Here is a 25,862-nt window from a genome sequence, read left to right as displayed (position 1 = left end):
ACAGTAGGTATTTTTACAAGTTTATAAAAATAGGGATTTCCTGGTAAACAAGTAGTTAAGTTATAATGTACAACAACCAAATATTTGTCATCCAGTATTCAAATCATTTCTAGTTAAAAATCACTGATAAACCTCAAGTGTAGTTGGTATAAAAGTAAGTTTCTTCTTCAAAGCACTCTATTTCTAAAATGCAATGTACCTGGGAAAATACTTAGGAAATTTTCATGTGTATATATTAAAAAATAAAGTTTGAATTCACCAGGACATGGTAACCAAAGCTTTAGATCAATTTTATTTAAATAGAAAAGTTTCAAATTTCCTCTTTAAATGAAAAATTTACACAAATGTGTAGCACATTAAGTTGAGAAAAAAGATATTTTATGGGAGCTTGCAGCCCAGGATATTTCAGAACCCAGTACAAAATCTCTTTTACACAGATACTTTTACTTTGAAATGCCTAAAATTCAAAGTCTATAAATAAATGGAATAAAACAGTCCTGCTCATGTTAGTTAATTTGCAGGTGTACATAAAACTGTGATTTTTGCCCATAACCATAACATTCCCATATTATTTTTCAGTCAATATGATGAAACTTTTCCATTTTCACTTCAGTTTTACTTTAGGAAACTGAAGTGCAAAATTTAGTTTGACTAGAAACAACTTATTGTTGCCCACAAAAATGTATGAAATTATTACATTAGCTAATTTCATTACATACATAATCTTTCATCAACTACCATATGCTGATAGTGAATGCAAAGTATTTAAGAGTAGCTTGATTTAGGGCCTCCCTGGTGGTGCAGTGGGTTGAGCATAGCACTGTGAAGCTGTCTGCAGCCTCTGCAGCACAGGTTCGATTCCTGGCCAGCCAGGGAGATACCCACATGGTGTGGCAGACCTCTCCTGTCTCACCCGCTGCTCCCCTCAGCAGTGTATTTCATCAGTTTGCCTGTTCTGTTCCCCGCTCTGTCTGTGGTGAATCCTCTCACCCTCCCGTGCCTCTGGCCTTTACCCCAGTTCTTGTATAAAAATAAATCTTAAAAAAAAGAGTAGCTTGATTTATAGAGCATATTACAGTATTTCAATGCTTTCTCTTATATCATTGATTCTTAAAACAACCCTGTGTTGAGCAAAGATTATCATTGGTGTCTGGTAAGCAAGTTAAAACTGAGAATTGGAGCAGTGATATGGCTGAAAGTGGCAGAGACAACATGGGAAGCCTTCCTTCATTGCCCTTCAGTTTGGTCCAGTGTTCTGCATGACACTTACAATGAATCTTCCAGTTTTGTTAGAACAGCCATAAAGCCGAGGTGGATGGTCTTCAATCTGGGTTTCTAGTAGTGGAGAGGTCTGGTATTGTTTTTTTCCTCCAAGAGAATTCCAGAACTCCACTGTGGAAAACACACTGAGTTATCCAATGCATTTTCAGGAGCATGGAAGTTGGTATTGCTTTACATTACCAAATCACATCATCTCATTTTGACTTTTATTTTAAGAAATTACATAAAGTGGTAACACCCATTTTTGCAATTAATGCAAAAATTCTTAAGCTGCCACAACCATTACAAATTTACCATTTATGGGAAACATGAACAGCCTGATTAGTAATCATACCACATATAAGTTCTGGTTAGTGTGCTGGGCCCCACGGTACATACCTGGTTCCTTGCCTTCCTGAATCTTTGTGGTTTTACATTTAAGGACATTTGCCACATACTCTGCTCCTGTCTCCTCCTCCTTGCTAGCACCCTTTCCCATCCAGATGTAGCCATTGTTTTGTTGTGTTTTCAGGACAAAAACATCATTGGAATTCAATGAAATTGCATCAACATTTACCTAGAGTATGAAGAAAAACAAAACAATAACTCAAGTGCATTGCTCCTCCCTCAATAAACATGTTTCAGAAGCTATGACAGTGAATATCCATCTACAGCCCTATTTCCAAGAAATGAATTCAGGGTGGCCTGACGCTGTGACATAAGGAATATTAGAACAGGAGCACTTTGGTCTGTATCCACTGAGTGCTCAACTACTCACAGAGAGTAGCACAAAGCTCTAAGAATAAAATAAACAAACTTAAATGGTAAGTATCAAAGATAATATTCAAAGAGACCATAGAGGGGCCTCCCTGGTGGCACAAGGGGTTAAATCTCAGCAATACGAAGCTATCCGCAGCCACTGCAGTACTACTGGATCCCTGGCCAGGGAGCTGACCCACAAGGTGCAGCAGACCTCTCCTGTCTCAACCACTGCTCCCCTCAGCAGTGTATTTCAGTAGATCCACCTGTTCTGCTCCCCACTCTGTCTCTGGTGAATCCTCTCACCCCACTGCCCACACCTCTGACCTACTGTACCCCAGTTCTTGTATGCATAAATAAATCTTTCTTTTTTCTTTTTTTTAAAGATTTATTTATTTATGCATACAAGAACTGGGAGGTGCGGGGGGTAAGAGGATTCACCGAGAGACAGAGTGGGGGACAGAACAGGCAGACTGACTGAAAAACACTGCTGAGGGGAGCAGTGGGTGAGTCAGGAGAGGTCTGCTACTCCATGCTGGTAGCTCCTTCGCTGGCCGGGGATTGAACTCATGCTGCAGAGGCTGCAGATAGCTTCACAGTGCTGTGCTTATCTCCTTGCGCCACCAAGGAGGCCTTAAATAAATCTTTTTTTTTTTGTTTCAAGATTTATTTATTTTACACAAGAACCGGGGTACAGGCCAGATGTGCGGGAGGGTGAGAGGATTCACCAGAGACAGAACAGGCAGACTGACAAAATACACTGCTGAGGGGAGCAGCGGGCATGACAGGAGAGGTCTGCTGCGCCATGTGGGACCCTTGCCAGCTGGCTGGGATCGAACCAGCACTGCAGAGGCTGCCAATAGCTTCACAGCGTAGCGCTCAACTGCCTGCGCCACCAGGGGAGGCCTGAAATAAATCTTTATAAAAAAAAAATCCAAAGAGACCATAGAACAAGGATGGACTCTAAATGATTAATGGAAAGAGGGTGAGATGTTCACAAATGACCTCCACAAAGTAAAGATGTTCACAGTTTTCACTAAAATAAAGATGTTCCATCCACTAAAGATCAAGTTAAACAAATAATCAAAGGGGCACCTCAAAAACAGGGACTGGAATTTCACAAGGCATAGAGATAATTATATACATTCACCACAAGGTTCCCCAGACTCTGATAAATTATGGCTCAAATTCTAAAAGACAATCCAGAGGGCATTAAAAATATGGCACTGAATTCACCCTTCCTTTCAATCTTCTCGGTGGAAACTCTAGGTTCAGCTAGGAGAAAACAGTGCTTGTCCATGTGGCCACAGAGGAGTAAAGGGATCTGGCTGGGCCCAGACTCTGCCCTGAGGGGGATGCTAAAGGTAGAAACTCTGAGGGACAGGCAGGTGCAGAGTCATAGCCTTGGAAGTGAGTCTGATGGCACCAAGGTGGGTTTGTGTCTTGTGCTTTTGTGTCTAGTTGGTTTCTCTTGAGAACCTGTGTCTGTGACTGGCCATATGGTTGGGGTGACTGTGTTAATATGTTTGACTTTCTGCATGACTGTGGGACTCAATGTAAGATGTGATAACAGGGAGATGGGGAAGAACAAGTAAAGCAAGACTGAACAGAGCAGCTGTGAGAGAAGAAAATGTAGTGAGAAAAGAGAATGTGATGGTCTTGAGGTGTGAAGAACTGGTTTCAAGGGACTCCCTGGTGGTGTAAGGGGATAAGTCTCAGCACTATGAAGCAATCTGCAGCCACTGCAGCATTTTGAGTTTGTTCCCCGGCCACAGAGCTAACCCACAAGGCACAGTGGACCTCTCCTGCCTCGCCCTCTGCTCCCTTCAGCAGTGTATTTCAGTAGATCTGCCTGTTCTGCCCCCGCTCTGTCTCTGGTGAATCTTCTCACCCCCCACACTTCTCACCTCCGAACAAGAACCCCAGTTTTGTATGCATAAATAAACAAAAATAAATCTTAAAAAAATATGGGTTTCAAGAAGAAGGTAAATATCAGCTGTGCCAAAAGATGCTGCTTGGCCAACCACGTGGAGCTGCCAGATGAAGGTGCTGCTATGTGGAGAACTGGATTTCACCAATTCATCAGAACTCTGTCGCCAGGAGAGATCGAGTGCAGGAAGGAATGGCTGCTGTAAATTTTAACGATATATCCAGAAGGAGTTGGTCATATTCAGGAAAGTGGTGATCATCCTGTGTCAGTTAAAGTGAGGCCCCACTGACCAAGCTCAAAGGAATCCACCAGATGACAGGGAAGTACAGGAAATACGACTAGTTTTGAGTCCAAATGTCTGGTTATAGTATAGAGGAGAGAACGTGGATGATGGGGAGATAGGTGACAAGCCTGCCATGCCCTTGAAGGAGCAGTCATCCCAAGGTGTCCAGAACAGGCCCTGCCAAGATCTGCTCCTTTGGCATGCTGGTTATATTAAGCTGAGGGCACTCTAGATCTTACAGGCTCGCAAGAAACTTTAACCACTTTTTTTTTAACTATTTAGAAGCATGGACATTGGAGGTATTACCCAGTATTAGGATTTTGATTAGAAATAAACTCTATTGGAGAAACCAATTTAATGTCATGACAAACATCAAATTATAGAACATCTTGTCTTTTTCAAATGAGTCACCCTCACCTTTTCATGTGAGTCCTCTTTCTCCTCTCTACTCGAAGCCCTGCTATCTATGCCATTTCTTAGCTCAGGATACATATCCTCTTTTCCCCTCACTGAAATTGGAATACTTATTTCTACATAGAATCCCTGTATGTTCATAATTAATTTGGTCTTTTTCTCTTGCTAATTTGTCTGATATATATATTTTTAAAGATTTATTTATTATTTATTTATACAAGCACTGGGTGCAGTCAGAAGCACGGGAGGGTGAGAGAATTCACCAGAGCCAGAGCAGGGAGCAGAACAGGCAGACTGACGAAGTACACTGCTGAGGGGAGCAGCGGGCGGCAGGAGAGGTCTGCGCCCTATATGGGACCCTCACCCAGCAGCCGGGGATCAAACCGTCACTGCAGAGGCTGCGGGTAGCTTTGCAACCCAGCGCTCAACCGCTGAGCCACCAGGGAGGCCCTGTCTGTTATATTTTGAGTATTCCCTAGAGGTCTAGAGGGAAATTGTCCCTCTACCTTGCCTGGAATGGGATCAGGGACTTAGTTCCAAAACAACACTATAAAGCATTAGCTTCCTAGGAGATGAAAACGGAAAGCTTTATAAACAATGATTTTGACTAGTGAATTTCAAATAGACTAGAAATGAGAAGCCCAGCTGGAGAAGCTTCCAAGAAATGAAGGCAATGCATCACAAGTTTCTTAAAAGTCTCATAAAGATGAGCCCATGAGGGAGGAGACCAAGAAGGGAACAATTCTTTCTCCTCCATCTGAAATCAAGTGAAAGTGCCTGTCAATGGGAACTTAACTGTCAATCTGATAGGCTAAAGAAAATAGTAATAATTAAACACATGAGAATCTGCAGAGGGTCCTGGCCAAGATCAATGCAGATGCGGCATTTAACTGAGTGAGGTCCCTATCAAAAGCACCGATACTGATCCTAGGAGCATCAACGGCTTAAAGACAAGCAAAGGAGGATGATACAGAAAAACAGACGCTAGAAGAGTACCTCTACAAGTATGAAAGGAATTCTAATGAGTGTGGTGTTTCAGAAGCCTAGCTGGGAAAAAACAAAATAAAAACAAACAACAAAAAAACACCTTTTCAAGAAGATAAGGACAGGCCAACTATGGCAAATGTTATTGGGGGTGAGATCAGAGAAGAGACTTTTGACTGAGGTGAGTCATTAGCAAATTAGATAAAAACCACTTTTGTGGAAAGGACTCCTGGAGTGGGGTGGCTTTAGAGAGAACAGATTTAATTTTTTTTTAAAAGATTTATTTATTCATGCAGACAAGAACCAGGGTACAGGCCAGAGGCACGGGAGGGTGAGAGGATTCACAGCAGGGAACAGAACAGGCAGACTGACTGAAATACACTGCTGAGGGGAGCAGCAGGCGAGGCAGGAGAGGTCTGCCACACCATGTGGTATCTCCCTGGCCGGCCGGGATTGAACCTGCACTGCAGAGGCTGCGGACAGCTTCACAGCGATGCACTCAACTGCCTGCGCCACCAAGGAGGCCCAAGAGAGAACAGATTTAAAAAGTAGAAATGGTGAGTGACAGCAAAGGAAATTGTTTTAAGGATCTGTGCTCCAAAGCAGGACAGAGAATAATGTGGTAGCTGGGAGGGTCAGGAGACCAATTTTAAAGGATGGGAACTTTTTGAAGGCACATTTATATTTCAAAGTAAATGAACCAGGCTAGAAGAATAAACTGGTGATATAGGAGACCAAAGAGATTATTGCCTGCAATAATGAAGAACTGGACACAAGATTAGATTAAGGGACTGAGAGAAATCCAACAAAGACCTCAGAAAGGGCAGAGGGCAGGGGAACTGGGACAGAAGTTAAAGGGGACAGGAGAAATTTTTTTTTAGATAGCAGTCACATTTTATTTATTTCAGTAATAAGTATGTATCAAATTATTTACTAATATGTTTCTTTATAAAAACTGTCATTTATCAATTTATGCATACAAATATATTGATAATTAACTTATTTAGTACTTTACGTATAAAAACTATTTTAAAATACCTATTTTAAACATAAGTTATCAATGTACAACAGCTGGGAAGAAGAATATATATGTGCACAGATGCAGAAAAGTTGGTGAAAGAGGGGAGTAGGTTAGGGAAGGATTCTTGTGTGGCGACATTTCTGTTCTCTCTGAACTCTGAATCCGTAATCAGTTGAGAACAAGGCCCTTGGAGAGCTCGAGAGGTGGACATGACGGTGTGATGGATGGAGAGGGCTCATGGATTCAAATGTGAGACTGGATAATTGCTAGGAAGAGCATCCTTCAGTAAGGAGCCCCAGGATGGAGCATTTGAAACAGTCTTCTGAGATGCTATAGCTATTGCCTATGAGGTTTAGTGCAGGACCATGTGAGTATGAGATAAAATGAGATCAAGGGCAGAATTATTGGATGAGAAAAGTCACAGTGATAGAGTAGTGAGACAATGGCTGAAGCCTTAAAACAATGAGAGGGGAAGGACAGGCTGCAGAGCAGTGGACAGCCCAGGAGGCCCGGAGGAGTCTGACAAGAAGGGGAGAAGTCAAAGGAGCAAGAAGGATTTCCCATCCACCCTCACCCTTAGTAACTGGGCACTGGGGAGAACACAAGAGTTCTCCTAAGAGTCTAAGAGTCTGTATGAGAATCCGTGTCATCAGAAGACAGTACCGGATAGCAAAGAGGGGGAGGGAGCGAGCAACGTAGAAGGAGGTAGCAGGTGGAGGGATGAGATCACCGACTAGGTTTGAAAGGCTCAGCTGAATGATTTATGTAGAAGGGAAGGCTTGGCAGATGGAGTGAGGTTTGGGGATGTACAGGGCAGTAGGTACAGGGCAGTTTAGGGATGTCTTGGGAAATTTAAATTTCCATGGTGGCTCAGGCCGTAGGAATAAGAGGTGTGACCGACTGTCCTAGCAGTAGAAGCATTCAGGTGTCCTAGAGGAGGCAGGTCTACCTGCCTCCTCCATTCCAGGAGGTTTTCCTATCTTAACGACACTGTGATAAGGGGTTTGATTTCTTTCACAGTTGCTGTCAGGCACCTTATTTGGCCAGCTGAGTTATGGTTCTGGCCCAGTGTGGTGAAGGTTGCTTCCTACATTTGTTACACCTGCACAAACAAGGGCCTTTCTGCTCCGAGGGCGCCAGAGTTGCCCTGACCATTACCTGCCATCCATCTTCCTGCAGGCCATACAAGGTCGAGTTTGAGCCACCTGATGTATCTAACAGCTTTATTTGTCATATTATCCTTAAAATACATTTTTTTTTTATACAATGCATGTGAAAAATGTGTGAGGTCTAGTATCTGGCATTAACTTTTTTACTTGATTCTCCTGCTGTTAGTGTTTTCTGCTGTAAACACTGCCTTAATTATAGAAATGGAGGGAGGTTGCTTGCCAGATTTTAAAAGACTAATATTTGCTGATGGTTCAGGTCCACTGGGAAACCCATAAACAGGGCCTGCTTTATCAAATGCATGACATTACCTCCACGATTCTGGTGATGGAAGCCAGATTTCTCCGGACTTGAAAGAGGCGTGTAGGAGGAGCAGGTGCCTGACCAAATTTCTTTGATGTTCCATTCTTGTAAATAATGAGGGGCTTGTCTTTGAACAAACTCAGCAGGTGAGCCGGCTCCTTGCCTTGGGAGACTCGGACCTGGGAGTAGGGGGAGAAATGAAATTTAATAAAGAGTGCAATGAAAGACGATTGTATTTCCAAGGTTGTTCATATATTTCTTTTTGAAAGCAAAGCAAAAAGTGAAGGGCAGGAGAAATGATGATTAACAGAAAAATATAGGTTAATGATGATCAAGCTCAGTTTTCTCACTGTTTTAAGACTCATTTGTCACTGCAGACACAGCATCCTCTGAGCAGAGGAAACTCCACACCATCCTGGACAACTTTTTGCGTCCAGAAAGCATAAAGATATAAGTCTGCTCGCTTACATCTCCAAAAGTGAAAGAAGCAATGCTGATGTAGGCCGTTCTTTACTAAAATTATTCTTTGTTCAAAAGCACCAACACTGTACAGATGTTTAGGGATATACTTGCTTCTCATGTGTATTAGATCTTATTCAGAAGGTTAAGAGATGTGTGTTCAAATGCTTCCAAAAAAAAAAAGACAACAGAAAAGCATATTCTTTCTGTATTTTTTCTAGAACTGTAAGATGAAGAAATAATCATAGATCCATCTGGGATGGTTAAAAGAGTTTAATGTAAACATCAAAAACTGGCAAATATATATGGAATTTACTTTTTAATTTACCTGTAGAAATTGTAATAGATTTGCTTAATGATATAAACAATAAATAAAGGACTTTTCAGGATAAGGAAATAGAAGAAAATAAATGGTAAGGTGTTTAATCTCCCTTAACAGCTTAACACCTACTAAGACAAAATGCCTTTTGAGTCATAGCCCTAAGGCTTGAGGTGAGGTTAGTTGGGAGTACTTAAAACTATTATTGCCTTGTATTTCCCATAACGTTCAGAAAACATCAATCGCCAATGAAAGAGGAAGAGGGTCACTGACTAAACCCTCCCTGTACTGTTAAGTGAGAATAAAAGAAATGGTAAATTGAACAATTTTCAATACTGTTAATATGCTCTACAAAGGAATGTTTAAAACAGGAATAAAAATCTTTAAGAATTGTTGCAAACTACTGCCACCTAGTGGTTAAACTAAGCATTATCTTTCACGATCAATTTAGGTTTAAATGGCCAATTCATAGCAAATGGTTAACAACAAAATTTAGAATTTAGAAGGAAAAATGCCTATTTTCAAAGTCTTTGTATAATTTGCTAAGGAATACTTTAAAGAAAATTAAAACACATAGATAATGTCGGTTCATTTAGAAATAGTTCATTTAAGAAATTTATGTAATAGTTATTGGAGAAACAGTTTAGTGCATCTAAATAATTCAATAAGATGGACCTTCAAATTTATAATACATATAAACAAGTACCAAGATGGAAAGGAGACCAGTTAACCCTGCTTGTATTTCTGTTTTACTTATAAAAATCCTTGTGATTCTGCTGCATCCATAACCCCAGAATCTGCTTATTTTACAACCTGCTTATTTTACAACCTGCTGATCAGCAGCCTTATTTCTATTTCCAATCTTAATCCCCCTTCGTTTTGTGACATGCACAAGTCCCAACGATTAGACTACTTTGCAGGGATGGGAGTGAGGAAATTACTTTACCTACCTGTTTAACAATAGCTGAAAGTGGTAACTCAGGGAGCACAGTTTTAATGTCAAGTGACAGTCACTGATATATTATGCGATTCTAAAGGAAAAATTCTTTTGGGTTCTTAAATCTGTTAATAGTTCTTATTAAAAAAGATTTATTTATTTATGCATACAAGAGCCCGGGGTACAGGCCAGAGGTGCGGGAATGAGAGGATTCACCAGACACAAAGTGGGGAACAGAACAGGCAGACTGACTGAAATACACTGTTGAGGGGAGCAGCAGGCGAGACAGGAGAGGTCTGCTGTGCCATATGGGTATCTCCCTGGCCGGCCGGGGATCAAACTCATACTGCAGAGGCTGCAGATAGCTTCACAGTGCTGTGTTTAACTCCTTGTACCACCAGGGAGACCCTGTTAATAGTTATTTTTAAAAATTTTGTTTTTTTCCCTCTTGTTTAGAATCTGAAGAACTGCTATGGCATGAAAGTAGGAATATTTGAATTCCAAAATGAATAAAAGGTAATATCTAGAAAGTATTAAATTCCCATCCCAACTTGGGAGGAGAACTTTAAGTCAAAACTGGACTAGCAAAAAGTTAACTTGTATGACTTTGAGGGGTAAAAATATTCCAACCTGTACAGCCTGCCCTCCAAGGGTCCCATCCAACTGGACAGTCAGGAACGCAGATGCTGTCAGCTCATCTTGAGTGGCATGTGCCCCTTGCCTAGAGGAACCAAAGTAAGACAAATTAGCTTTTGTTTAAGTTTAAGACCTTCTAATGCGCTCACTTCAAGCAGAGACTTAAGTTACTATGAAAGGCCTAGAAGAAACCAATGGTTCAGCTACAGAGAAAGATAAAATCTTGCCATTGGTAATCACATGCGTGGACCTTGAGGCACTATGCTAAGTGAAGTATGTCAGAAGCATTAAGATAAACTATGATTTCACTCATATGTGGAATATAAAGAAACAAAACAAATGAACAAGCACAACAACAAACAAGTTTCGATCATAGCGACAGAGGAGAAAGGGAAAGAGAGTGGGAGGAACCGGGCGTCAATTGGATAGTTGTGGGTGGTAAGTAGACCTCTGGTCCTGGGAATGGTGTGGTATAAACATTTATTGAGGTGCGAAGTTGTACTCCTGAACTTACCAATAATGTAAAATAATAGTACTTCAATAAAAACAAACAAGAAGGAATCAATTGTTTAATATGATATGAGCAGGAGAAGCTATCAATGCTAGAAATACTGACAGTGTATTTGCATATGTGTTCCAAGTATATGTGGTAGGGATTTTTAACTATAGGTTTAAAAAAAAAAACACCCTGAGGTTTAGTTCCTTACTTAACTTAGCTATTTCAAGTTGGAGCAGCCTAGTTTTGGAAATGATCACCATAGCGAAAGTAATCCATCTGAATAGTAGAATACGAGTGAAATCTCTTAGGTTTGGAAAGCAGAGACATTTTATACATTATATCTTTTCATGAATATTTGATGAACACAGTACCAATGTCTGGATCCAGAAAAATCAAGAAAATAATCATCAGAAGGAGGCAATGTAGAGGCCCCACTTTATCATTCTAGCAATTCTTTAAATTACTCATAAAACTCTAAAAGAGGTTAAACTGTTAGTAACCCACATAATGGTCAATAAATTAGTTCTTCCAATTAATTTACATTCCCATTCAGGTAGTTTGTGTCCATAACTCCAATTACTAACTTAACCCTGTATATCAACTTGTGGGAAATCTACCTGTTTGATGAATCAGAGGGCTGGGGGTTGGGGCATTCAAAACATTGAACATTGTATTTAGCCAATTCTCTCATCTCTATTTGACTGGGGGCAGGAGAAGAATACAAATCTGGGAATTGGGTTTTGAAAGTTAACCAATCTTCTCTTGTGAAACCTTGAAAGCAATCTATCTATTCCATACCCAGAACAACTGAACAGTAATCTTCATCCTGGGCAACACACACCACATGATGTGCGTGCGCACATGCGCGCGCACACACACACACACACACACACACACACACACAAACCCTGGTCTTAATTGATCTCAGAATATTTCATTGCATTAGAAATAATTAAGTGATTCACATAAGCATATTCTACAGAGGAGTGTAACAATAAAACGGAAGGACATGGTCATGTGAGGCACACAAGCGAAAATAAAACATGATTTCCCTCATAAAACACCCATATGCTAGTCATATGCTGGAAATAAACATTCAACATGCACCTCTGATGCTAACAAACACTTCTGGGAGCCACTGGGAGTCCTGCTGGGGAGAAACTCAAAGCAGAGTCTTCTCCTCCTGTCATTCCTTCATCACACAGCCAGCAGCTTCCCGACTATTTCTCCAGAGGAAAAAAATTCAATCAACGAATGACAACATCCCCAAAGTTGATCTCCACTTTGCTTTTACTTTTTCCTAAAGAACACAAAAACACTAATTTGAAAGGAAACTTGCATTCCTATGTTTACTGAAGCAGTATTTACTATAGCCAAGCTATTGAAACAACTAAACAACCTAAGTTCCCCAAAACAGATGAGTGGATCAAGAAGATGTGGTATATGGAGTTACACAGGGATTAAAAAATATGAACTCATGTCATTGGTTGCAACAAAAATGGAGCTGGAAGGAATAATGCTAAGTGAAATAAGTCAGAAGGAGAGAAAGATAGATACTGGATAGTGTCACTTATATGTGGAATACAGAGAAACTAAGCAAAGTGTCAGACAAAGACAAATCTTTAAACCAGCCCTTTATAGTTGACCATAGAACAGAGATATCCAGAATGGGATGGGGAGAGAGAGGGACAAGATTGGGGGTAAGGAGGGAAAGCACAATGGACTATGGTGGAGGACTATGGGTGTTTGGTGGTGGGTACGCTATGGTGATTACACCTGAAGGGGGAGAGCCTATACTTCCAAAACATTAACAAGGATGTAAACCAATGGTACTTGAACAAAAAAAAAAAAAATAAGATTTATTTATTTATGCATACAAGAGCTGGGGTGCAGGCTAGAGGTGAGGGAGGTAAGAGTATTCACCAGAGAGAGGGTAGGGACCAGAACAGGCAGATCTACTGAAATAAACTGCGAGGAGGGCAGCAGATGAGACAGGCGAGGTCTGCCGCACCATGTGGGTCACTTCCCTGGCTGGGGATTGAACTCATGCTGCAGTCGCTATGGATAGCTTCATAGTGCTGCGACTTAACCCCTTACACCACCAGCGAAGCCCTCCAAAAATTTTTTTTAAATAATTATCAAAACTCTTAATAATACCTCATTATATATTTTTAACTCCTCTTTTTCTTGCTGTCAAAGTGACCCATGATCCCATCCACGCAGATTCTAACTAATTTGTTTTATGGAATTATGACTGAGGTCAAGACATAATAAAATGGCTCTTTGCCTAATTTTGGAATTCAATGCTTAGGAGAAAAAAAAAGAAATTTACTTTGACATGATCTCTTCTTTATAAACCTGTGGTGCTTGTTACTCTTTAAAAACAAATGCAGCCTGAAAATGGAATTTACTAATTCAAGAGATTCATCATATCACTGTTGATTGTTTGTTCAATTTCAATTACCTGACATTTCAGAGAAAAATCACACTGAAATTATTTGTCTCCAATCATTTTAGAAATAAAAAAGCTTCAGAAACAAAAAGACAAATTTGTGTATTCAACTACATATTTGTAGTTGATTTAATTCTACTCTTTCACATTTTAACTCTGTTTTTTGGATTTAACCTATTGATATTCCTGCATTGAAATAAAAAAGCTGCTTAAGGGCCTCCCTGGTGGTGCAAAGGGTTAAGAGACAACCTATGAAGCTGTCCACAGCCTCTGCAGCATGAGTTCGATCCCTGGCCAGGGAGCAACCCACATGGCGAAGCAGACCTCTCCTGACTTGCCCGCTGCTCCCCTCAGCAGTGTACTTCGGTCATTTGCCTGTTCTGTTCCCCACTCTGTCTCTGGGGAATCCTCTCACCTACCTCCCTTCCCATCTCTGGCCTGTACCCCGGGCTCTTGTATGCATAAATAAATAATTTTTTTTAAAAAAAAAAGCTGCTTGGGGCCTCCCCGGTGGCGCAGCAGTTGAGCTCTGGGTTGCGAAGCTGCCTGCAGCCTCTGCAGCGCTGGTTCGATCCCTGGCTGCTGGGTGAGGGTCCCACATGGCGCGCAGACCTCTCCTGCCGCCCGCTGCTCCCCTCAGCAATGTACTTCGCTCCTTCTGCCTGCTCTGCTCCCCGCTCTGGCTCTGGTGAATTCTCTCACCCTCCCACGCTTCTGACTGTACCCAGTGCTTGTATAAATAATAAATAAACAAATCTTTAAAAAAAATGCTGCTTAATTTGAAAGTCAGTCTTCAAAGAAGTGTGCTTCTTTTCTGAATCCCTCTTCACTAACTTTATGAAGTTTTTGAAGTTCTGAAAACCATACTTTAACATTGACAAATTTACATATTTAACATGTCATATTAAATGGCAATCGAAATACAAAGGACTCAAATGTCTAACTTATATCTTGATATCTTAAAAAATCATACATTCTTATAGAAAACCTGATACATCAAATTGGAAAGAAAAAATGAAAGAACCCCATTCCCAGTTCTATCCCTAAGAAAGGAACACGAACAACATAGCATATTCTTATCTTCTTTCTCCTTTTGAATTATTTTAGAGTGGCCACAAAACTTGACTCTTTCTGAGTTCCGTATCTTTTTGAAAGCAATTTTTAATTTACTCTACAAAAATTAGTTATAGGGGAACTTTACACGTTTGCAGACTGACGATCACAGATATAAATAAATTAATGTAAAAGTATAATTTGCTACTTAAGGAATTCTTATGTCAAAGATATAAAATTCAGAGGTAGAAAAAGCCTGCAAAGTATTTAGCTTATGCCTTTTTTAACACCAAATTCACTAGTTTCTAAAAGTGAGTGGGTAACAGAAAGGCCACTGATTTTCTTATCTTAGTGAATGAAACACTGCCTACTTGTATGCAGACCAGAATTTCTTGACCATCTTCTCTACTCCTCAGAACCAGTTTTTCAGATGTCAACTCCTTAATTACTTACAAATTTGTCTCATCCTTTCCAGATTGTTTCCCTTACACAAAATTCTGTTCCCATTGTCATTCAGTTGGATTATTGCAACAAATTCCCAATAGCCTCCCTGTCACCAGTCTTCTCCCACCAGCTCATTCTTTAAATGTCAACAGGAATAATTTCTCTAAAATGAAAACCAATCATGTCAGTCCTCTGTGTACTTTCACTGTTTTCAGATGTCCTGAAAATAAAGCCCATCCTCAGCATGGTTTGCAATTCCCAATTCTGCTTTTAATTTCTCAGAATTTGTCTTTTGCTCCCCTAACTTTGCTCCAGCCAAATATCATTACCAGTAGATAGGATTAGAACACACCTTTTTTTCTGCATTGCTTGGAACAGCTTATATATTAGTTTATCTGTCTAGCTCCCACTTTTCTCCTGTGTAGATGTCACTTTTAGGAGTCCTTCTACCCCAAAAGCCAAAAGTGGGCTTGAGTGTCCATGAACAAGTCCTCAAAGATCACCAAGCTTGGTCTAATCTTAAAATTTTTTTATAGTTCACTGAAATGCCTGCTAGTCGTTTGCTTCTCTTTAAAGTATAAGTTATTGGGGCATAGGTTATATGTATACATATATCACTACTGTATTTCCAGCATGAGAAGTGTTTGCATATAGAAAGTGCGTGATAAATACTTTCAAATGATTTAAGGAATGGTACCACATTTATTTATTTTTTTAAGATTTATTTTATTTATTTATGCATACAAGAACTGGGGTGTAGACCAGAGATGGGGGCGGTGAGAGGATTCACCAGAGACAGGGTGAGGAGCAGAACAGGCAGATCTACTGAAATACACTGCTGAGGGGAGCAGCTGATGAAAAAAGACAAGGTCTGCTGCCCCATGTGAGTCAGCTCCCTGGCCAAGGGATTGGCTGATGACAGCTTGATCGCACTGAGACTTTAACCCGTGCACCACCGGGGAGGCCTGGTACCGCATTTAAAACTTATAACCTGATTTAGTCTATCTTAATCACATCCACAGAGTTATTATATGGATTGAATATTTGTTAATTCCTCCAAATAGTCTCTTAATTGCTTGTTTTTTGTTTGACTTAAATGCCACAATCAATATTATTTTTATATACAAGAGCATTAAGAGGAAGAACTTGAAATAAAATGTAAAAGAAGTTAACTGGAAATAAGAATTTATCCCTATAAATACCATGTTTTACACACTTTCCTGACTTAAAAGTTTTACAAACAGAAATTGCAAAATGAGAACATCATATCTGAACTCATGGTATAGACATAGTCAGAACTTAGAGCTGAAAAGAGCTATGGAACAAGATTTGAAATATTGTTTCATTAGTTACAAGGGTTACTTACTATCTGATTTTCCCTCTCCTTTATTACTTTTTTTTTTAATATCCTAGCTGTGAAGTGAGATAATATATGGAAACATTTAGCACTTTGCTGGCACAAACATGTCACTCAAAAATGGTTGCTATGAAGACAGTCTTTTAAACACTAGCAAAACAGCTAGAGACAGTAATCTCTGAAAAGCTATGGTGTGACCATGGGATCAGGAATACCCCTGGGACATGGTTCTCATTAGGACTCAGTGTACATTAGAATCTCACCTCAGAGTCTGATTTATTTGATACGGGGTGAGGGCCTGGCATTTGAATTTGTGAAAATTGTCCAGTTTATTATGCGCAGCTAGTGTTTGGAACCACTGCCTAAGGCAACGTCTGTCAATCATTACCGTGCTTATGAATCACCTAGAGATCTTGTTAAAATCCAGGTTCTGCTTTAGTGGGTAAAGGTAGGGCCTGAGAGTCTACATTTTAACCAGTTTCCAGGTGATGCTGAGGCTTCTGGTATCACTTTAGGTGGTAAGAGCATATGGAATAGGGATAATCACCCCATCTCCTGAATTTGGGCTCAACACACTGGTCAGTGTTAGTGGGAAATGATCACACTGGGGGGACAGCGGTGGCTCTGTTACGTGGTGGAATGTAGTACATCACTACACCCAGTGCAGGCTGCCATCACCACGTAGGACCCTGCTCTGACCTTGCACCTTCCACCTATACCTTTTAGCTTTAACACCATTTCAGAAAATTCTTTTTTTTTCCCACCCTTCTAGAATAGTCTTTTAAAATATTCTATTTTATCTGATTTCACTTAATAAAAAGTCAAAGAACCTCACATTATATAATTTGTTGCAGGATCCCTATCCTTTTGGAATAGCCCAGCATGGTGTTTGTTTGTACTTAACTTACTTGGTCAGAGATTCATGGTTGAGCAGAGTTTGGCACTGACTCAAAGCCAACAACCTAAACTAACTCAAGTCACTGGGCAAAAACCACAAAAGGTGTGGATACACTGGAATTTTTTCTGCATTACTGCTATGAATTTCACGGGGACAAAGAATAAAGATACATCAACTTGAGGTCTCAGGAGTATGAAGCAGAATCCCAGATTACATCCCTAGAGTCTTGTCTTACTGCAACTTTGCTGCCCCAATCAAGATGAGCTTCTGTGAATTTCATTTAATTTACTTATTTATTCATTCACTCATTCAGTTTTAGAACATGTTTATTACTCTAATGAGAAACCACATGCCTATTTAATATTAAACCCCATTTCTAGTATTGCTTTATTATTTTTTGCTTCATCTAGTATATCTCTTACTTATTCATTTTTTATTTTTATTGAAGTAACACTGCTTTATGACATTATTTAAGTTTTAAGTGTACAACATTATAAACCAATCTCTGTACATTCTACATTATGATCCTTACCAAAAACTGAGTTTCTATCCATCACCACACAACCGACTCCCTCCCTTACCAGATTTGTATACCCTTGTTCTCCCCACCCCTTCCTTTGTGTTGATGACCATTTTGTTTTCATAATCTAGGAGTCTGGTTTACTCTGTTTGTTCATTTGTTTTACATCTTTTTTGTGAATTTTAACAATAAGTCAGTATGGCACCCAACACTAGCCAGTTGTAGCTTGCATAGGAGATGATGCATTGAACATATTCACTGAGAACACTATTTTTAGGCTATTTGAACTTTTTGTCTAGACCAGAAAACAAGATCTTTCTTTAATCCCTCCTGTTTAAGGACAGAAGCTGCAAAATAGAGTTAAATCATAGCAAAAAGAAATAACACATGCATGCAGTGCAAACCTCACAAATACTGTATACCCCAATATAGGATTATTCCACCCCAGAACACATGGAGTTTAATTGAATTTAACTTTGGAGCAGCATCTGGCCCCTAAGTTCTTTCAAAAGAGGGAAACTTACCAGGTGTAGATAATCTGTCCTCTGGGATAAGTGTACAGTATAATGTAGCAGTCACCCCCATAGAATTCGCCGTATGAGTTTTGGTCAATTGGGATCCTACCATTGTTTTCTACACGCCAAATCTTAAAGAAATGCAATAAGTATACCATATTAAAATTTTCTTGCTCTAACACTTCTCATAGGTTTTTAAAATTTTTGGTTTAGACCTATCATTAAACAGCTTTTAAATTATTTTTCTAATTAGTTTACAAGTCAAGCAACAGGAAGAAATTTTATCAAGTTTAGCAATTTGTTTATTGACTTTTTAATGTTTATGTTTCCTTTGCATCCTCCACAATACTTAACTCAGTTATGAGTCTTCTGATTAAGAAATACTTATTGTTTGACTGATAAAGTGAAAAGCACAACTCTCTATTGGAATAACAGCAAAATATTTAACTCAGAAGTATATCTCTTAACTTACATAAAAATTTTCATAAGTCGGGAGATGAATTTTTTTGTTTTCCTCCCATGCTTTAAAGCATCAAGGTTATTGATTTCATAGGCAAGTGTTGGTAGAAGTTGACTGAAATTAAAGATGCAAATTGAGTGAATTTTACTTTCAAAAGGTGCCATCTAGAGGTAAGACTGAAAAGATAAAAGAAGGGAAAACTAGTTTTTTTCCTATTTCCTCATTCTTATTACAGATTAAAGATACTGCAAGTTGGAGAGATGAGAACTGTAGATGAATAGGAAAATAACATATGAATGAGAGATTGCCAGGCACTGTACACACACATACTCACACACACACACATACCAGGCATTGTATACACATACACATTCCCTCCATACCCAGGCACTGTACACACGTATACCTCTCAGGCACTGTACATACATACACACTCTCCCCTAGACAGTTTACACACACCTACACCAGGCATTGTAAACACACACACACACACACACACACACACACCCTGTCTAGGTCATGAGATTATAGGAGAGATGCTTTGTTTGAAATTTGGAGATGATTAAGAGGAAAAGAGCAGTGTGAACTTTTCAGAGGGAACTCTTCCCACATCCCCTGGGTGAGGAGAAGTGACAGAGCAGCACTAAACCAAGGAGTCTGGAGAGATTTCAGGAGCCTTAGGGAGGCCCTAGAGGATATCTCAGAGGGGCTGTGGCTTGCCATGGAGACTGCAGCTGAGACACAGCTGAGGCTGGGGACTCAGATCTGCTACAAGGGCACTGTGGCTCTGCAGATCTGGAGAAAGATGGTCAAACAGGAGATGAACTCAGCCCCCGCAGTCAACACCCCCTTCACAAAGGCTATGAGGGACATCTGAACCTTTCTGCCTTTTCCCTTGGACTTACACTGCCTATTTTTTAAAAAAAGGAAAAATTCCTTCCTAAATTTCTTGTTGCGAGCATTGCGCCAAGTCCCGGGAACAGAGATAAAATACTCAATACCTATCTTCAAGGAACTAAAAGGAAGCCTTGGAGGAAAAAATTGTAAGTAAATGAACAATTCTATGATACATATAGAAGTTCAATGAAAAATATTAGTGATTGTTTGAGCGCAGAGAACAGTCATTTCAGTGTGGAAAGAAGGCGTTTTAGAAGATATGCAGCATGTGACCTGAGCTACAAAGGAAGAGTGGGGGTTTCAGACGGTGGAGGACAGAGCCCTCAAGGCTGTGGAAGGGTGACGGACACAGGAGAACAAGGATCAGATCATGGAAGGCCTCGTGGGCCCAGCTGAATAAGGATGGTCTCAGGAAGTGTGTAGGGATCCATTAAAACATTCCTGAAATGAAAGTAATATCACCCAATTCTCTTTAAGTTAGGTAATTTGAGAAGAGGTTTTAGTGAAGGAGGATGATTAGGGGGGGTTTAGCAATTGTTGTCAATAAAAAGAGTAATAACAAAATTCAAAGCATGTAAGACATGCCCAATTTGCTTTGTGAATGACTCAAAGGTAGAAGTGGAACTGTGGATAAATGATTAAATTGTTATTAAACTCTAGGGTCTCTCCTGGTGGTGCAGTGGTTGAGCGCTGGGCTGAGAAGCTGCCCGCAGCCTCTGCAGTGCCAGTTCCATCCCAGGCCTCCCGTGAGGGTCCCACATGGCGCGCAGACCTCTCCTGTCTGGCCCGCTGCTCCCCTCAGCAGTGTATTTCGTCAGTCTGCCTGTTCTGTTCCCCACTCTGGCTCTGTTGAATTCTCTCACCCTCCCGCGCTTCTGACTGTACCCAGTGCTTCCATAAATAAATAAATCAATCTTTAAAAAAAAAATTGTTTTTAAACTCTAGAGCACAAAAGTAGTGGAGGGCGGGGGAGTATCTTTCTCTTTAAAGTTTGTATTCACAGATTGCAGTTTATTTCCAGATGGCCCATTCTGAGCTAGTAGAAGTGACCAACTTTGAACTGAGTCCCAGATTGGCTTGAGCCAAGAAACTGCCAACACAGAGCAAAGGGGCAATCCAGCAGTGAGGGGCCCACAATTCAAAGCTCCAGTTTTCTGAAGAAAAACTTGTTCCTACTTCTTGGGCAGTTCATACACTACTTCTTGTATGAACTGCCCTATAACTAGCAAATGAACTTCAGTCAAGTCCACATTTCTTTGTCCTTAGCCCACTCCTAGCCCAATAAAATAGAAGTCCCTTGTTATCCATCCTGACCCCCAAAGCTCATATAGCTTCACGCCCTTTCTTAATCAAAGAGGCAGAATTGAGTTTATCTTGTCTCTTTGCCAACTGATTTGCAGTGGAGTTTTTTTCTTTTCTCACAACACTGGAGCAATAATAATCTGGTCTATGCATTTTGGTAGTGAGCCCATTACTTGATAATGGGAGGGACATTTAGATAACACACTCTCACTGGAAAATCCCAGTTCAGAGAGCAGAAATTTTGGACCAGGAAACAAAGTAGCTGGATTCCACACTCTGTCTCTAAAATTATAAATGGGTGATCGTGGACAAACCAACCACCTAACTTCTTAGAATCTCATCAGGTACATCTGTAAGAGGGCAACTGGAAGTCAGACATCTTTCAGCTTTAAGTTCCCTGATTTAATATTCCTGTATATTAAAGATGGGGTGATTTTTCATTTATTTTTTTTAAGATTTATTTTTATTTATTTATACAAGCACTGGGTATAGTCAGAAGCACGGGTGGGTGAGAGAATTTACCAGAGCCAGGGCAGGAAGCAGAGCAGGCAGAAGGACCGAAGTACACTGCTGAGGGGAGCAGCGGGCGGCAGGAGAGGTCTGCGCGCCATGTGGGACCCTCCTCCAGTGGCCGGGGAGCAGCCCGGGATCAAACCGGTGCTGTAGAGGCTGCGGGCAGCTTCGCAACCCAGCGCTCAACTGCTGCACCACCGGGGAGGCCCAGATGGGGTGATTTTTTAAATTAAGTAAAATTCACCTACTTTACAAAATTTGTAATTTCCTGAATCCTATTTGCACATATATTGTCAATAAATGGGCTTGATAAAAACAAAGAAAAACAGTCCCTACCTCTACTTTGCCAGAACCATCATCCACCATGTGGTGCTGGGCAGCCATCTGTGGGGAAATGTGTAATTTTGAGGCATCAAATGGAATTTGTTTTATTTGAGCCACTTTCTCTGTGACATACACTTTTCCAAAGCCATCACTCTGATCTTTATCTCTCCAGTCCTTAAAGAACTGTTTGAAGACTGGGGTTTCCCCTCCTTCTGGAAGAACTTGAATCTGAAATTTAAAAAATAAGAATTATTACAACCAAGAAAATGAGACAGGAAAACAATCTAGTAGTGGAGGGAAACAAAAAACAAGAAAAAAAAATCCTGATTTCTATGATAACGTGTAAACTTAGAAGCTGGGATCCTTAAGTAAATACCAAAGAGAAGATTATTTAATATGATGTTAACCAACCTAATCCTGCTTTTTCTTACAACTAAAGTAATTGCCACTGAATTTGGGTGTTGGAAGGAGAAAAAGAAGGTGGGTTATTTTATTTAAAGGCAATGAGGGGAAATGGGTGTGTTCGTATTCTCATCAGGCAGGACTGCTCTCTCGCTTCTGCAAATTTCCATCCTCTCCACTGATCTAGTTTCAGGGACATATGACACAATATAACACACCCCAGTGAAGAATGACTTCAAATTGCACACATGTCAAATTCTTTCATGAGTTTTGTGAGGAAGTCATGAGCTCTCCTGCTTAATTTTTTTTTCTAGTTATTTCATTTCCACACATACTTGGGTACTGGAGGAATAATTCATTTGCCGTAGGAATTCTTCAGCTGTCTTCATTGCAACCTTTCTCTCTTGGGGATTAGCATCTTTACCTAAAATACAAGACAAATTAAAGAGAAACAAAATTTCAGAGAGGGAAGGGAAATGATTAAATGATTCATGCAAACCAGAAGTAAATGATTAAAGTTTTATTAAAATTGAAATTTTATTAAAATTGAAAGACAAAAATTTCCTAGCAATTTAAATATATTTAATAAATAGTAATATATGCTACAGTAATAATGTATAAATATATATGTATATATACACATACCCATATTTAAAAATTCTTCCTTATAGTACTTTCTTTAACCCCCAAATCCCGGAAAAATGATACTAGTAAAAGAAAACATGGTTTTGATGCCTGCATTTTATAAGAGCTATTTACAGATCAAGTCTCAGAAAGGAAAGCATTTTCTAAATTACAAAAGACATTGTGTTTACCCTCTAGAGATATATCTACAAATCTGAAGTACAGCAAGAATTTCAATGACATATTTTACCTTTCCATACAAAAATTTGTTTTGGACCATGGTCCAAAATAAAACATTCTTCAGAAAGCAGCATTGCCATTGAGAAAGGGTTTTCTTCCGCCACCACAGTCACTTTCATGGATCCACTGGCATCTGACACCTAATATAAAAACCATGAGCTTGTTTGGGGATAAAGATCTTCTAAAATAAGATAATAGTGATGGTTGCCCAACTCTGTATGTGTTATAAAAACTACTGGATTTTACACTTTAAATGCATAAACTTTATGGTATATGAATTATATCTCAACAAAACTGTTTCAAAGAAAATAAACGAGAAATTCATTACCCTAATTACCCCTTAAGGGATTAAGTTGTTTGGGATAAAAGAACTACTGATACAGTGAAGTTTGACACTGTGCCTAAAACATCAGAAAATAATAGTGATAACAAAATGATAGTTTGCTGAAAACCTCATATGCACTGGGTACCGTGCAGTGAACTTTATATGACTATTTCTCATTTTTTACAACAATCTCTTCAAATAAGTAATAATCTTCAACTCACTGTACACACACACACACACACACACACAAAATTAAAGCTTAAACATTTCATTCAGTTAACATTTATTGGGACCCTACCATATGTATGCACTGTGCTAAGGCAAAGATACATTACGGTTTATGCTTATAGATATTTTTCAGTATAGGTCCTGCAGTTTAGATACAATTTGTATATAGTATCAAAGTAAATTTCATCTGTCACAAATAAATGGTTATTCACCTAGATGCTTGGGGTTTGGAAATGACTACAGAATTTTTTTTAAGAGTTGTAGATGGTCTTACAAAATTAAAAATGCTCTTCATGCACAAGTTAGAATTAATCATTTCTCAGAGGCCTGCTTATAGGTTACAACATAATAACCTGGGCACTTGTTTATTTTCAAAATGGCTTTCTGCTTTAAATGGTCTGTGCAATACATCACACGTCCACTAGAGGGAAAGATGCTTCAGTATTAACATTTACATCCTGAAATCTTTCTTTAGTGCAAGAGGGAGAAAAATTTCAGCGAATGATGCCACATAAATGATATTTGTTAAGCTGTTTTTAAAATGGGTTTTAGAGTAATTAAAAAAAAAAAAAACAGGAGCCATGAAATCTCTATAGCAGTTTCTGTAAGGCATGTATTGAATTTACTAGTATTTTAGCAGCAAGGAAGCCACACTTTTCTTTGCCATCTAGGAAGAAAGGAATTCACTTCCCCTTTATAAAAAGAAAGTTCCACTCTACAAGTTAGCAATTTAATCTTCATTAAAAATCACAACGTTTATGGGCTAGACAGACAGTCCCTTAAAGAGCAGCAAATATTAACTCCTTCCTGTAAGAGATGAGAAAACAATTCATTTCTGCTAGGAGATCACCACATACTCCAAACCATGAGTTTGGAAAGTTACAAGAGGGAGAATGCTTGAAGGATCCTATCCAGGCAGTCTCCTCAGCTGGTGTATCTTGGGGCTTTTGTTTCCTTCACCAGCACTAAAATCACACAATTGTGGAATTGGGAGAGACCTGAATAATTCTCTAATGTAATCTCTTTTTTTGTCTCTCAGATAAGAAAACTAAGATCCAGGGCCTCCCTGGTGGCGCAGGTGGTTAAGCGCCGCACTGTGAAACTGTTCGCAGCCTCTGCAGCGCAGGTTCAATCCCGGCCTCCTGGTGAGAATCCCACATGGTGTAGCAGACCTCCTGTCTCGCCTGCTGCTCCCCTCAGCAGTGTATTTTGTCAGTCTGCTTCTGTTCCCCACTCTGTCTCTGGTGAATCCTCTCCCCCTCCCGTGCATCTGGCCTGTACCCCACCACTTGCATAAATTAAAAAAAAAAAAATCTTAAAAAAAAGAAAACTAAGATCCAAAGTGGCTATGTCTTGCCCAGACCACACACTCAGAGTTGTTACGGAACTAGGTTGGCCAATGCCCAGCACAGGGCTGTTTTTACCCTGTTTCCCTCACTGTTTGTTTTGATAGCTTTGCCCTCCTGTAACAAAGAAAGCCTTCATTATGACTAAGTAAATTATTTTAAATAAGGGGAAGGTTTTAAAAGATTATCAAGATTTCATAAGAAAAAAACTTACAAAATTTATTTTTACCCTCTAAGGAAATATTTTATTGAATGTAACACATCAGAACATATTGTTGCAAACTTGTAAAGCAACAATATGTAATTTTTTAAAAAAAGATTTATTTATGCATATAAGAACTGGGGTACAGGCCAGAGGTGCAGGCGGGGAGAGGATTCACCAGAGACAGAGTGGGGAGCAGACTGAAATACACTGCTGCGGGGAGCAGTGGGCGAGACAGGAGAGGTCTGCTACGCCATGTGGGTCACTTCCCTGGCTGGGGATCGAACTCGTGGTGCAGTGGCTGAGGATTCCTTCATAGTGCTGATGCTTTACCCCTTGCGCCACCAGGGAGTCCAACAATATGTAATTTTGTTTGCTTGAAGCAATTACTTCACTTACTTGTTTTTAATAAAAATAACTCGGACCTCCCGGGTGGTGCAGGTCGTTGAGCACAGAGCTTTGGAGCTGTCCGCAGCCTCTGCAGTGCCGGTTTGATCCCTGCCGGCCTGGAGCAACCCAGATGGTGAGCAGACCTCTCCTGTCTCGCCCACTGCTCCCCTCAGCAGTATATTTCGTCAGTCTACCTGTTGTGTTCTCTGCTTTATCTCTGGTGAATCCTTGCACCCTCCCAGACCATCTGGCCTGTACCCCGGTTCTTGTATATATAAAAAATAAATCTTAAAAAAACATAACTCAAGTAATAGAAAGAGTAATTTTAACAATCACAGTAGAGCAAAGAATGGGTTATAGTCAAACATTTCTCTTTGAGGATAATAAGATTTAATAACT

At 39.8% G+C, this 25,862-nt stretch overlaps 1 protein-coding gene and 1 non-coding gene across 2 annotated transcripts in view; both read right to left on the bottom strand.

The window, feature by feature from the left end:
* SCIN (scinderin) overlaps positions 1 to 25,862 on the bottom strand; it is a 72,103-nt gene that overhangs the window by 6,397 nt on the left and 39,844 nt on the right. The window contains exons 6-13 of the mRNA XM_037513394.2: positions 22,983 to 23,112; positions 22,444 to 22,532; positions 21,719 to 21,934; positions 18,220 to 18,341; positions 10,467 to 10,557; positions 8,130 to 8,300; positions 1,660 to 1,837; positions 1,271 to 1,392 (exon numbers count right to left, since the gene is read on the bottom strand). Coding sequence (XP_037369291.1) covers positions 1,271 to 1,392; positions 1,660 to 1,837; positions 8,130 to 8,300; positions 10,467 to 10,557; positions 18,220 to 18,341; positions 21,719 to 21,934; positions 22,444 to 22,532; positions 22,983 to 23,112 — 1,119 coding nt within the window. The remainder of the gene's footprint in view (positions 1 to 1,270; positions 1,393 to 1,659; positions 1,838 to 8,129; positions 8,301 to 10,466; positions 10,558 to 18,219; positions 18,342 to 21,718; positions 21,935 to 22,443; positions 22,533 to 22,982; positions 23,113 to 25,862) is intronic.
* On the bottom strand, positions 14,676 to 14,809 carry LOC119251879 (small nucleolar RNA SNORA13). Its single transcript, XR_005126632.1, has one exon. It is a non-coding gene; the product is annotated as a small nucleolar RNA SNORA13 (small nucleolar RNA).

This window comes from Talpa occidentalis, unplaced genomic scaffold (genome assembly GCF_014898055.3).
Source record: "Talpa occidentalis isolate TD23 unplaced genomic scaffold, MPIMG_talOcc4v2.1, whole genome shotgun sequence".
NCBI classification, from domain to species: domain Eukaryota; kingdom Metazoa; phylum Chordata; class Mammalia; order Eulipotyphla; family Talpidae; genus Talpa; species Talpa occidentalis.
This window is presented reverse-complemented; position numbering and strand designations above follow the sequence as displayed.